General features: G+C 59.5%; 1 protein-coding gene across 2 annotated transcripts in view; it reads right to left on the bottom strand.

Moving 5' to 3' along the window:
* The window catches only part of LNX1 (ligand of numb-protein X 1), a 102,443-nt gene that overhangs the window by 18,847 nt on the left and 69,231 nt on the right, over positions 1-14,365 (bottom strand). For both annotated transcript variants that reach the window (XM_070048114.2, XM_070048115.2), the window contains 2 exons: positions 10,957-11,325; positions 361-471 (listed from right to left, as the gene is read on the bottom strand). In XM_070048114.2, the coding sequence (XP_069904215.2) occupies positions 361-471; positions 10,957-11,325 (480 nt within the window). The remainder of the gene's footprint in view (positions 1-360; positions 472-10,956; positions 11,326-14,365) is intronic.

The raw sequence follows: 14,365 nt of genomic DNA, 5'->3' as shown, positions 1-14,365 counted from the left end.
AGCAAGAGGACATCGGGGACATTCTGAGACCAAGCAACCCTCTCGCTTCCCTTCCAAGCGAATGGAAAACAGATTGACTCTTGGTAAACACATGACACCCATGTGGCTGGCACTGGACGCTGTCGGGTCAGCTTTCCCAAGCCCTCCCCCGGCCAACACACCTTCCCCTCCCCTGCGCACACGGGAGACACCTGTCATCTCACCAGGGCTCAAAGACGGACCCTGGACTTCATGTTTTATGACTGCATGGTGTTTCCATGTGTGACAAAGCCCAGCGACAACTCTGAAGCGTTGAGCTACGCAGCCTTCCCAGAAAATCGTCCTGTACGGGTGCAGCAGACGCGCCGCGGCCGGCCTTACCTGGTGAGCGTGGCTCCCGTCGCCGCCATTCCAGCCGGCCTCCTGACAGACATCGGGGCTCTGCTGTCGCACGTGGCGGGACACCACGAGGTGGACGCGCTTTTCACTGGCCTGGGAGAGAAGACACGCGTGTTAGCCACACACAGCCCTGCCCCTGGGCTTACCAAGGTGCTACCTGGGCTGTCCTTTTTTTTTTTTAGACAGCAAAACATAACTTCTAGTGTTTTTTAAAAATCATATCAGTGTCTGCCTTGTAGTTTGGCCAAAGTAGAAGGGGTTTTGTCATTTATCCTCAAAGCAGGTGAGTGACCCCTGCTTCCACCTGGAGAAGCTGGGGTTCATCCCAACCACACGCGGATCCAGGACTCTCCAGACAGGCACAGGTGGGCAGCCCAGAGCAGCGGACTGAGAAGGAAGCAGGGTCAGCCACAGGATCTTGTTGCCGCAGGAACGGAAGTCTGGCTCTGGCACCGGAAGGGGCGGGCACTTTGGAAACAGCCAGTGACTGCCTGGGTCCTGCCCCAGCCCAGTGAAAGCCCTGCTTGGTCCTGCATGTCTTGTGTGCCCGCCACTCTGAGGCCCTCGCTCTCTGCCAGGTACGGTGATGCTGGGACAAGCATCGCGCGCAGAAAATGCATTGCTTTTCCGAAGCGGCCACTGCATGCTCCGGCTGAGTGGGCATCCTGCCACGGCCAGGCTCACATGGCGTGGCTCATTACTGCGGATCTGCAGGGCAGGCAGAGTCGCCCCGAGACCCCGAAACGACCCCTGGACTCACTGACGGCCCAGGCTGAAGGAGCGGGCTGATGGATGAGGTCCAGCCCGACCGGCAGCCCATCCCTCGGCGCAGAGAGGGGCACTGAGCTGCTGCCTGCTTCGGCGACAGGCATGGTTACCGGGACATGGAGAAGCCGGGCCAGGTCAGGCCAAGCAGTTCCAGGGCGCCCCTGCTCTTCTCCGTGGGCGCAGACACTGGGAGCCGAGACATCTGGCTCTTGCATGCTGTGGTCTGAATGCTGGTGTCCACCCTGAACCCAGAGGTTGGGATCCTAACCCTGCCCCTAGGTCACAAAGGCACAGCCCTCGTCATGGGGTTAGCACCCTCCTGGGAGGCCCGGAGCACCTGTTGGCGCTTTCTGTCATGTAAGGACACGTGGGGGGGCACCGCCTGCAAGCGAGCAGGTGCTCCCGGCGCGCTGGCTCTGCCGGCCTCTGGGCCTGGGAGCAGTGCGGTCTGTTACAGCAGCTGGAACGGCCTGAGACCTGGCCTCCCTGCGCCTTCCTTCCCGGAACGCAGGAAGAACCCACGTCAGGAGCCGGGACCTCGTTTTCAAAACCAGCAGCCAGGAACTGCGCCGAGGACGTGTGTGCGGTCCCAGCGGCTGTCCGACCACGCACAGCCCGAACCTTCGCGACTCCGCCTTCACACATCAACACGCTCGCCTTCTCAGCGTCCTCCTCAGGTCCGGGGCACCCATGGGTGGCTGTGCACCCATGGGTGGGCAGCCAGGGGAGCTGATCCATCACACACAAAGGCAGACGACCCTAACAGGCCGGATGCCAGGAAGGACATGCAAGCTCATAGACCACTTGCCTGCACACGCAGCCCGGGGTTCCCTTCTGACCTACCCACCCCGGTGCTTCTCATCACACGTAAACCCCGTGTCAGAACAGAGGAAACCAGCAAGCCCAGGGAGCAGTCAGGAAGCCAGCTCTCGCCAAGAACGGCGGCATTCGCCCACTACGTCCACTGCTTGGAGGACGGTTTTGCAGTAAGTGCACGGCCTTCTTTGTTCTGCAAACCTCTCTCATCCTCATGCGGTTATGTTTGCCCCTGCGTCTCGGGGTCTCGGCGGCAGGTCCGTCTCTGGCCTGCCTGTTAGCGCACGTTCAGTTGGCCGAGGAGCAGCCGCGTGCTCTGAGCACCCCGTAAGAACTGAGAACAGCTTACACGCACACATCAGATCAGCGCGCCAGGGGAGGGCCAGACTGCCAAGGAGCAGCCTGCAAGAGCGATCTAATTCACATTTTCGAGCATGAATTTCTCACTGGCTCTGGTATTAGTTGTTGGCAGGATCAGCGTGCCAATAAATAGCTCTGGCGTCGTTTACTTGGAATTAAGTTCTCTGCAGGGCCAGGTCTGGGGCTCCTGCAGCCGCCCCAGCGTCGCAGGCCGACTGTTTGCTGTGCTTTCTTTAACAGCGTTTGGAGATGCAAGTTGGAAAATGGGCTGATGTGTTTGTCTCAGCTCTGACTCTTGTGGGCAACTGGATTGGGGGTACAGGAGCAGCCCCTGGCCCCAGGGACGCTTCCTTTCCACCAGAGTGAATGTGAGAACAGGCCAGAGGGGCGGACGGAAGACCCATGAGAGAATCACCAGGACTTGTTTCTTGGATAACGCAAGCCAGGAAGACAGGTCTGAAGACCTGCCGTCCAACAGAACAAGCAGTCAGAGGAAGGCTTTGCCGCAAGAAACAGGTCTGGCAGCTTTGGGGAGGCTGCGGCTCGGGCTGCAGGGTGGTTGAGCTACTGTTAGGAGACAGTTCTCTGTCCCCTGGACCCAGGCACCCCCTGGACACGCTGCTGTGTTCCTCTCTTCTCCCTCCCCGGAGCAAGGCACGAAACTCTCTCACTCCTCTCTGCATGGTGCCAGCCTCATTCCCCCGCTGTGGACTTTGGCTATCTGCAGCCACTCGGTAAGCGCTCTGTGCCCACAGCTCATGGGCGGCACTGGGCCCGACCCTCACCACAGGGGCCTGGGGACGCGATTCCTGCCTGCACAGAGCCGTCCCTGCCTCTTAGAGGGAGGAGGCCCGAGAGAGGTTCACGTAACACGCGTTGCGGGCAACTTCTAGCTCGGGAAATGGAACGACGCTAACACCCAGAGGAAGGCAGAGGATTTAAACCGAGCGGCAAGTGTCGCAGGAAGAGCAGCCGCCTGTTCGGGCAGTGACTGCTTTTCTCTGGCCTCCTGTGGTTTGTCTCAGAATCGCCGACCGCTCGTCCACGCTGGGAGTAGGCAGAGGCTAGAGCAGGGTGCCCCCGTCCGCAGCCTCCCTGACACGCCCTGGAGGGGGCCGCCCTGTGACGTCTCCAAGGGCGAGCACCCTCTTGCTCTGTGCTCAGCCTGCAGACGGCTTCCCCTCCCAGGGCCATGGAGGCTCCTGCCACCAGGCGCAGCCCAGACCAGAAACCCAACAGAGATGGGCGGTGAGGACGCCCCGAACCAGTATCATCTCGCACAACACCCAAAATGGCGGCACCCAGACAGATGGGCGGGCCTCAGAGAGGCAGGCCACGTGCACAGCTGCCTAGGGCCAGCTAGGCTCAGCCTAGGCCCTCAGGGACCCGTGTGTGATTGGCGGTGTCTTGTGAGGGACTGGTCTCACTGCCTCCTGAGCTGCTGTCCCCGTTGCATTCCCCACACGCGTGCTGGAGGCTTGAATCGCCGGATCTTGGAAAAACGCAAACCGCTGCATCTCCCCCGCTGGTCTCTCCTCCAAAAGTCTCAGAGGGAGGTGGCCTGACCTTAACAGGTTTGGAACTCAGACTGCACGGAGGGCTGTGTCCACGCTGCCTGGAACTGCCCACTTCAGCTTCCCTAAGGATCATTCTCGGTTCATGCGTCAAGGATGTGCCAGCTCCGGGGAGTGGAGGGGGTGGGGTTCTGGTTCCATCAAACTAGACAGAGACATGCAGGAGACGTCGGGGCCGTCTTGGCCAGCGCTTTGATTCCCCTGCAGGAGCCCCGCCGTGGGTCGCCCAGCTCACGCCTCAGTGGCCCCGACGGGGTGCTCACCGTCGCAGGGCGGCGCAGCGCTGCTGAGCAAGCTTGTCCTCTGGGGCGGCTGGGACTGTCATTCCCTCGTGTGCCCGCTGGCCCTGCGGATGCCCTGACAGCCGGCGCAGTGTCGCTCCCCACGTGACGACCCCGGGAGAGGGTGACTCACAGGGTCTTTCCCTAGCTCTACTCCGCCCCAGGTCAACTGCCCCTGGGTGCTTCCACACTTGTTTTCAGTCACATGGAAGGTCTCATGAGTGCTGGGCTCGCTCTATTAGAGCTGTGTGTGCGTGTGCATGTCTGTGCATGTGTATTTGCGCATGTGCACGTGTGTACGTGTGTAGGTGTGCACTGCATGTGTGTGCATGTGTGTATGTGTGCACGCGCGTGTGCATGTGTGCATGCGTGTGTGCACGCATGTGTGCGTGTGCATGTGTGTGTGTTTGAGAACTGGGCCTACAAGACAAGTGCTGATCTGTCCAGCACACAGTAAGACCTCTCTGCCCACGCACCAGCCGTTCCAGCCTCACTGACAGCGCTCGCCATTGTACTGGCCGTGCTGAGGGTCTCACTGGTCGTTACTACGAACATGGGGGATGGGCTCTACAGGCTACGGAGCCAGCGGCTCCTTCCGTCTGTCTTCTTGATTACTGATCGATTGAACGGTGACGGGGGGGTCCCGGGACCACACTGTCCCAGGAGCAGACTGCAGGGGTAGAGCCCAGCGCTGAGCCCGGGTGGTGGCACCTGGACCTCACGTGGCAGCAGGGACCCTGGAGGTGTCGGAACCAAAGCATCGCGAGAGGTCTCTGAGAGGCACCAGTCCTTCCTGCTGATGTGGCAACAAACTCCACAGCGAGTGTGGAAGAGAGGCCTGGACCCCTCCCGCCCGCCTCCAGTGAGTCAGAGAACTCCTGGGGAAAAATTCCTCCCCTTCAGCAAAACACTCGGGGTTCCAGAAATGCAACCAGAGAACGAGCTAATGACTCACTGTAGCCGACGCTCCCTACATACGAGCGAGCTGGAAGCAAACCTGGCGCCGTCGACTCGTTCACCATTGAAACGTCGGCACCCAGCGCTCTGGCCCATCCTAAGGAGAATTTATGACTCTCTCTTGCTGGAGAGGGGGCAGCTCGTTGAGTGAGCTGCGAGTGGCCAGCATCTGGCCAAGGGAAAGAGGTTGAATTAAGGAGGCTTTGCGGAAAAGTGGTGGATGGGAGCTTAGGATTTGGCAAGCACAGGGAGGAGAATCTGGGCAGCAGTCTGGTTGGCTTTGCCCTCTAGGCTGTAGTTTCACGATCACCCCCGCAGTCCCGCAAGCGCACAGTTTTAGGAGCAAGGAAATCCAGGACAAGACCGAGGATGGGTGACACAGGGTCGTGGTTTGTAAGGGTCAAGGTCAAAATCAGGATGTCATTCTCACAAGAACTGGAATCTGCTGATTGCTGGGTCTGTACTGTGACCCAACGGCTTGGCCTCCAACGAGCTCTAGAAGTTACTGTCATGATTAATTCTGCTCCATGGGCAACAGATATGCATGCGGGGGATGCCCGGGCTGGGGGAGGGGCACTGAGGTTTCGGGGCCCCTGGTAGTGCAGCCTGCAGCTGTCTGTGCCTGTGAGAGGCACTCTTGGAAGACCCTAAGTCGGAAGAAAGAAATGCCTGTATCAGGTTTGCTGCAAATACAGTGTTTTGTCAAACTTTGTTTTAAGTCTTTGTCAAACAAATTGTTAAGTGTGATCGACCACTCTAGTTTTAATGAGCTGTGACTATCTTACAAGTTCACGGTATGTGAGTGAAGTTGGCATCTTTTCATTTCGTGATTGTTATAGCCCCTGTCTATATTCCTGCTGCACTGGGGTCTGTTTACTTTGCATTTGTTGAATTTTTTATTAAGCCTTTGACTGTCGTTATTTGAAAATGTTCTCTCAACAATTTTTTAAGAATTGGGAAAAAGAGAGGGAGTCTAGGAGCTGGAGCCCAGGGCTATTTGGCGTCCGCATGCGAGGCGCTCTATGGGGGCCTGGTTTCAAAATTCAAAAAAGATGCCAAGTTACAGATTTCATGAACTAAAACCACCCAGCCCAGACGGCAAAATCTGACGACGGCAGCAGAAATAAAAGGCACCTAAGCCACGCCAGGCCAACAGGAGAAACCTCTGCTTTGAAAGGCTGCGCACTGGCCGAGTCACACTTAATCCTTAATGTGCAAAACTTGGAGCCCTGCATGAAAATCCTTCGGGCTTTGGGGATTCAGCTCTGGGAGGTTTTTTTCAGAACATCCATATAGAGTTTGGCTTGCGTGCACCGAATGTGTTACAGTCTGTGGTAAGCCCGTGGCGAGGGGGATCGGGTTCCACCTGAGCCACGCTGACCTGTAACACACACACACGACCCTGTCAGGTCCTGTTTCACTGGCGACGCTCACCGGCTGCGGGGGAACTGAACGTCTGGATCCCCGCGGCACCTCTGCCCGTGTTCCCAGCGACGTGGCGGAGCTCACGAGCTGGAGTCCGCATTCAGAACTCATGTAACATGAGCAACTGCTGTTTGCTCTCTGGCTCTGTCTAAAGGTCCCTGACGTCCTTTGTAGAAGCTGGAGGGGCCTCGTGAAATAACCTCTCACTTAATCACCCGTTCCCTGGGGGAGCAAACCTCGCACACGGCTCTCGTGGGGCGCCGGGCTGCCGCGCCCGGCTGGGACGGTTCTCACGTGGGGCGCCGGGCGGCACGGCCGACCCTCCGAGCCCAGGAGGCTGAGACCTCCCCCTCCCCCCGCCAGTTCTATCCTATTTTTGTTCTCCTGTGTTAGGTACGACACCTGACAGTTCCAACAAGCCGTTCGGTCACAGCCACGGTGCTCAATAAGCTTGAGCCACTGAGGCTGGAGAAGAGCCAAGTTGTCCCAAGCTGCTTCCTACGGCGCAGGCTCCGTCTCCTTATCACTCTCCTTCTCCGGGGGCCGCCTCCGACCTGCGGAACCCAGGCTGCTGCTGGGCGCGCTGAGGCTTAGAGCTCCCGTGAGGAGCCCGCTGCAGCCTGGGTGTCGTGGCTCCCCCGCAAGCAGGCAGAACGAGGCAGGCCGTGTGGCAGCAGGGGAGAGGCCAGGCCCCACAGACGTGCCGTCTGCGAATTTCTTCGTGGGCTTCATGGAGTAGACACACAAGGGCGCCCCAGCCAAGGCTTGGTTAGAAACTTGAGTTTCAGTCTGTAAGGTATTCAGTTCCATCCCCCCAGCCTGGGTGTGCTCTGGACATCCCATAAATTAAATCTATTCTGCGGAACCAGCAAGAAGTGGCTTAGCTGAGCTTTTCCAACATGCTGTTTTTTTTTTTTTTTCGCATTTCTTTTCCAACTAGTTCTGCCCCAGCTTTTATGTATTTGTTTTATTTTTTTCAAGTGTTTTTCTGCTTACAAAGCACATGGGCTTTATTTAGTAAGCAAAGGAATCTTTTAGGAAGTTCCACTGTTAGGCCAGATTTTATTTCATAAATTAACTTTCTCAGGGAATTTTTTTTTGCTCTCCTGTTATTCATCTACAAAAGTAGATGCCATATGTTACCAAGATTTTTCCAAATGACATGAGTAAGGGAGTTTTTCTCTGGCCTGTTGCGAAATTGCAAAGGCTAGTTGGCAAAGCTCGTGCTCAGAGGGTGAGCTGTGGTGAGGACCTGCAGGGGGCGCTATGTGCAGCATGACAAATACTGATGATCACCTAAAATGTCTTGTAGAGAAAAAAAGGCTAAGGATGTGATTTCTTCTGAGTAGGAGAAAATGGAGTCTTCCTTTTCCACGTACACGGCCTATTTTGTGTCCCCTCCCGTGGTGCACCCTGGCTGGGACCCCCCCACCGTCTGAGGCTGCCCTGACTGTCTGAGACGAGACGGCAGTGTGTTTCCAGCACCGGGAGGCAGAAGTGTGTCAGGACCTCAGGCTGCCTGGCCCACGGGAGCTGCCCAACCAGCATCTACTGAGCAAAGTCAAGGCTCCCCAGAAGCAGCAGGACGCCCTGGGGACAGACGGTGCTCAGAAGCCCACGTGCTGCGGGGATGTATCGCGAAACTACTTCTGGCAGGTGCTGATCGCAGCGTCGGGACAGAATCGCCCGCTCTGTTCCACTGCACCGGACCTAAGGCCACGTGGAAGCTACAGAGTAGAAGACAAAGCCGTCGACAGGATGCAGGCTGAGTGCGCTGTGCTATTTAAGTGAGGCTGTCAGCGTGGGCTTCCCCGAGCAGGTGACCTCCCTGAGGTGTGCGAGCAGGTCACGCAGATTTCTGGGAGATTCTCCCGTGGTGAGGGACAGCCAGCGACCCCATGAGGAAAAGCTCCGGAAGTGGTTCTGGAGTAGCAAGGAAGCAAGGTGGTGAACAGGCCCACGCAAGGGGAGAACACCGATGCCTCCCCTTTGCTTAGGAATGAGCGTGGAGCGGGAGGCAGTGGCCCAGCGCCTGCGGCTCTGCAGCCACTGGAGGCCTTGGCATTTTCATCCGAGTGTCTTGGGAAGCCTCAGGGGGCCGGCAGCAAGAGTGGCCCCCAATACCGCTGTGGGGACAGCAGAGGCTGGGGGCTCCAGAGTGGAAGCCAGGGGCCCAGGGACCCCAGGCTGAGGGTCTGGTGGGGTCCACGGAGGCGCTAAACAACAGACGGGGAGAGGGATGCCGGGGCAGGAGGAGCTGGGCACACGGTGGTGCCATCTCTCGAGACTGCGACAGAGTGCAGTGCGGGTTAGGCAAGGGGCGCAGTGGGGGAGCCGGGGACCAGTGCTGACGTGAGGTTTGAGGGTCAGGCCGGTGCTGGGACATGTGGGTCAGAGCAGTGGGCTGGGCGAGTGAACTCGGGGAGATGGCGCTAAGCCCAGGAGGAGGTGCCGCTCGTAGCTCTGTCCACCTGCTCTGCTCTGCGGGGTGCGGGCCCTGGCAGGGTGCACCTGCTCTGCTCTCTGGGGTGCGGGCCCTGTCAGGCGCAGGCGCATCCACAGGGACTTGGAACTGGGCTCTGAGCTCCCTGCCAAGGTGCCCCCTGGGTGCCTCCTGCCCTGAGAAGCAGAGAACGGCCCCCTGTGCCCCCCACCTCAGGCTGCTCACGTCTTAGAGGTCGAGCCCACCACCCGCTGCTCGGCTGTCCTTAGGAGCAGGGATGTGTCACCACGCACACAGCGGGGAAGATGGCCAGCACCCGGATGGACCCCTGGACGGGTCCCAGGGGCTCCTGGATGGTCAGGTCTGGAGCGGTGGACTCTCTCCCATGCTCCTCCTCCGTACAGCCCCTGCCACGACCCACCGCCGAGGCCCGGAGCACGAGGCCCGCGTCACCACGTGCAAGTCACCACATGCCACTGCTGCCTCGGGAGAGATCTTTCTAGAAGACCACGCCACTTCCTTTCCTGAACCCGTCTGACGACAGCCCATGTTAGCCTGGCTCGCGGCCCTCCCCGCAGCCCAGCTCAGCCTCTCACTCCTGCCACGTCTGCTGCTGCTTCTCTGAGTGCCCCACGACCCAGCAGTCGCCCGTCTTCCCAACAGGCTCTCGGGAAGGGCTCATGTGTGTCGCATCTCCTCCAACGACCCTTGCTGCCTTGTCTACCTAGAGAACTCCTACTCAATCCTCAAAGCCCAGTCCAGGCTTTTCCCCCTCCGGGAGCACTTGTTAGGGCCATCCATGCAGAAACCACTGTGGCAACACCAGCACTGTAGGCACGTGAGCCCTCTCCACGGAGCCACCACAGCCTTCGGCTGGCTCCCCCCAGATGCTGGGCTCTCTGGGAGAGCCATCTACCTGGTCGCCATCTCTCTGTTCTCTGCACCCAACTCAGGACCAGGAAAGCACAGGAAAGTTAGCACATGCGCATAACACACGGAGGAAAGGAAGGCGTGGCTTAGGACACAGGAGCCCGGAACACCTCTGTCCCTCTGGGACGAAGCTGGCCACCCAGGGGGGAGGTCACGGAGATACAGGAGGAACATTCTTGAGGCTGAGAACAGGAATGGAGAGAGCAGAGGCGGCCCAGGGTTGAGCAGGCGGGGAGTGGGGGTGGCTCTAAGGGAAACAGTATGAGGGTCTCTGTGTCGACAACAGCTGTCTGCCTGTGTTCAGCCCCATGGATCTGCACGACTCTAACACCGGGAAAACCCGGGGAACGGGTGCACGGGAGCTGTCTGGATTAGTCCTCATAACCACAGGTTCCTCTGTGACGATCTCGAAGTAAAGAAGTCTGACTTAAAAAAACAGGCACACCGTTTCATGGCGACCCAGCCAAAGTCACAAAGCTGCGTACCGGGGCTCAAGGACATGGCGCTGGTCGGCTGGTGAGCCGGTCTGCACCATGGTCAAGCTGCTGGCCACTCCTGTGCCTCTCAGTCAGGGGCTCCTGCTTGCGTGGCCCTGGGCTCTACAAGGGAACTGGACTTGACCCTGGAGGAGCCAGCACTCTCGTGGTCTTGGTCCCTAGCGCCCCAGGAGGCTGTGCCACATGGCTTCTCACGGGAGTGAATGCAGCCGGCTGTCTTGGACGTGTCTGGGCGAGCCCTGGGCCTGCGTCTACCATTCTAGGTACCAGGTTGGCACAGCCCTGCCGGCCTCCTGAGGTCATGGCACACAACCCAGCGTGTGCGTCTGCATTCGGGCTGATTGGCTGCAACGCAGACCCACGGCACGGCCGGGACCCGGCGGGCGCCGCTGGCCTGAGTCATCTCACCTGGGCAGAAGCTCAGAGCGTGCCGGCCCTCCCCGCCGCCTCCTTGCAAGGCAGGCACCGTGTGTAGCGCGGGGGGTAACCGGGCGGGCGTGGGGGTCTCTGGCTGGGCCGTGACCCACCTGGATGAGATGAGCCGCGCTTTCCGGGCTGCCGTATCGGAGGTCGTGGCCGTTGACGGCTACGATGCGGTCGTCCTCCTGCAGCTGCCCGTGGCGGTCGGCCAGGCCGCCGTCCAGCACGCTGAAGATGAACACCCCGGGCTCGTCCGCCTTGTGCACCAGCTTGATCCCCAGCTGCTCCTCGGGGCTGCTCTTGTGCAGGGTCACGTGGAAGCTGTCCCGCGGCCCGCGGGCGTCCGGGGCCTGCGCGCTGCTCCTGCCCCGGACCTTGTCCTCGCGCAGCACGGTCAGCCGCAGCACCTGGCAGGGCTGGCGCAGCAGGCGCAGGGCGTAGTTGTGGGGCACGCTGCTGATGTCCATGCCGTTGACCTGCGGGGCGGAGCGGGCGGAGGGTCCACCGTGGGGTCACTCTGCCTGCCCCAGCCCTTCCTGGGGGACCCCAGAACAGCCGGCGCGCCGTCCTGCTGCGTCACCTTCTCCTGGCCCCAACGACCTGGTCTTCCCACGGCGCTGCCCCCTGTACCACCTGTCCAGGCCCCCTCTGTCCTCAGTCCTGCAGGAGTAACCGGCCCACCGGCTTACCAGAACCTGATCTTCGCCTGCCTCACCTGACAAGCTGCTTTTTAAAAATTTTTTAAAGATTTATTTATTTGTTTTGAAAGGCAGCGTTACAGAGAGGGGAAGGGGGAGGGAGGGGGAGAGGGAGGGGGAGGGAGGGGGAGAGGGAGGGGAAGGGAGGGGGAGAGGGAGGGTAAGAGGGAGGGGGAGAGGGAGGGGGAGGGGGAAGAGGGAGGGGGAGAGGGAGGGGAGAGGGAGGGGGAAAGAAAATTCCATCTGCTGGTTCACTCCCCAAATGGCTGCAATGGCCAGAGCTGGACAGATCCGAAGCCAGGAGCCAGGAGCTTCTTCCGGGTCTCCCACATGGCTGCAGGGGCCCAGGCCATAGCAGGGAGCTGGATCGGAAGTGGAGCAGCCAGGACTCGAACCGGCGTCCATATGGGATGCCGGCACTGCAGGTGGCTACTTCACCCGCTACGCCACAGCGCCGGCCCCCAAGCTTGTTTCTTAGCTGATGGGGTTGGGGAGGAAGGAGACAGGGAAGGCTGGCCCGCGGTTCAGTCCCGCGGTGACACGGATGCCGCCTCCAGCCAGGCTGCCTTGGCCTTTTCTTTCCAACCTCTGCAACGGAGCTTTAAGCTCTGGGTTCTACCACTGTGTGCACGCACACACACACGCGTGTGTAAGAGAACGTACGTGACTGTATGCGTGCAATCAGTGCTCGTGCGTTAGTGTGTGCGTGTGAGAAAGACACTGTTCCCTTCTCAGTGTGTGTGCGTGTGTGTGCTGGTGAATGTGTGAGTGTGGCTGTGATAAGGAGGGAGGTGTGTGGGGGAGAGAACGTGCCCGAGTGTGCATACGTGAGCAGGAGTGTAAGCTAGCATTTGAGTGTGCGTGTATGTGTGTGGTGTGTGAGTGTGGTATGTGGTGTGTGGTGTGTATGTATATATGCATGTATGTGTGTATGTGTGCATGTGTGTATGTGTGTATGTGTATATGTGTATGTGTGTTAGTGTGTGTATGTGTGTTACTGTGTGTATGTGTATGGTGTATGTGTATGTGTCAGTGTGTGTATGTGTGTGCGTCAGTGTGTGTATGTGTGTGGTGTGTGTATGTGTGTGTGCGTCAGTGTGTGTATGTGTTTGTCAGTGTGTATGTATGTGTATGCGTCAGTGTGTGTATGTTTATGTATGTGTGTATGTGTTTGTCAGTGTGTGCTGTGTGTGTATGTATTTGTCAGTGTGTGTGTGTGTGAATGTGTGTATGTGTGTGTATGTATTTGTGTGTGTGGTGTGTGTGTGTGCGTCAATGTGTGTATGTGTGTGCATGTGTGTATTTGTGTGTATTTGTGTGTATGTGTGTGTGTGTGTGTGTGTGCGGTCCCAAGGGGATGCCCGCAGCACACTCACTGTGCTCTCAACAAAAGGGAGAAAACCCACCCAGCGCCAGCTGACCGCTGAGACCTGAAGCCCCAGCCCGGCGCAAGGCTGACGTCTGGATGGCCACTCGGTCGCCCTCAGCGCAGCCTGGTCCTCGCGCACCAACGCTGGCCCGGCTGTGCCGCCTGTGGCCGGCTCCCTGGCGCTCACGGCTCTGGCCACGCAGGCCCGGCCCGGAGGCTGCGGCTGAGTCGGCCCCCACCCTGGAGGCCCCCGTCCAGCAGCAGTGCAGCCCGTGTGCCGGGCGCTCCGCAGAGAGAAGCCCCGTCTCGGGTTCCCCGGCGCCAGGCCCACTTCTGGCCCTCACGGCCGGCCAGGCGTCGGGGAGGCTGGGATGAGCCTCGCGAGGCCTTGCTGGAGCACACAGCCAGGCCCTTGCTTCCTGGACCGGGGAAGCAGGGAGGCCTGCAAAGACAAGGCTCACCGCCCTCCTCCCAGCACTGCGAGCAGAGCAGCGCCAAGGCAGTAGCTGGGGCCCGGGCACAGCCAGGTGGGGGGGTGGGGGAGGGAGGAGCTCAGGGCTGCCTGCTGGAGCCCTGGCAGCCCCTTTGCCTGCAGGCGCCAGTTGAAGACCACAAGAATTAAAAGGCGCTGCTCCGCAACCCTCCAGGCAGCCGGAGGTCCCGCCCCTGATGAGGAGCGGCCTGGCCGTGTGCTCTACCCCGGGCCTGGTGGGAAGGCGTTTCTCCTCTGTGTCAATCACTCTGCCCTAGCAGCGGCTCCCAGTGCGACAGACACTTGTCCTTCAGCAACCTGGAGGGGGAGGGGTGCACGTGACTGTGCATCACGCGGGACACCCACGGGCAGGGGGGAGTCTCTCGTCTGATAAACACTGTGGACCCTGTCTGATAAACACTCCCCTCCCTCTTTCTCTTTGGAAACCCCCCTTCACTGCTCTCCTGCTAGGAAGCCCCCGGGGGACAGCACCTCGGGTATGAGGCTCCTGCCTGTCTCCCCTGAGGGTGTCTGCGTCGGGGGGAGCGACTTTTGTTCCCATGGCTCTCCACTGAACTACAGGACAGCAGGTGACATTAGAAAGTACACGATTTCCCACGACTCCGCTCTCCGGCCAATGCCAGGACACGGGAGCTCCAGTTGTATCTTACTAAGGCTGCCTGGGAAGGGGAGGTGGGAGGAGAGAGGGCAGAAGAAAGAGGAGACGGGGAAAGGGCCAGGAAGATGAAGAAGGCTGAGAAGAGGGAGGGGGGCGTGGGGAAAGGAGGGGCAGAGACGAAACCACACAGAGAGAAACCTCTGTGTAGGGGGAGGAAGGGGAGAGGCCGGCGGGGCGAGGGACCTGTCTCAGCTCAATCACAACTCGCGCCTGAGAAGTCCTGAGAACACACTAAGTATGCAGAGCGACGAGCCACACCTGCTACGCTCCCTCGTCGAGCCACCCATCCGTCTGTCTG

This window comes from Oryctolagus cuniculus, chromosome 8 (assembly GCF_051225735.1).
Source record: "Oryctolagus cuniculus isolate XC-2025 breed Fujian yellow rabbit chromosome 8, ASM5122573v1, whole genome shotgun sequence".
In the NCBI taxonomy this organism is placed as follows: domain Eukaryota; kingdom Metazoa; phylum Chordata; class Mammalia; order Lagomorpha; family Leporidae; genus Oryctolagus; species Oryctolagus cuniculus.
This window is presented reverse-complemented; position numbering and strand designations above follow the sequence as displayed.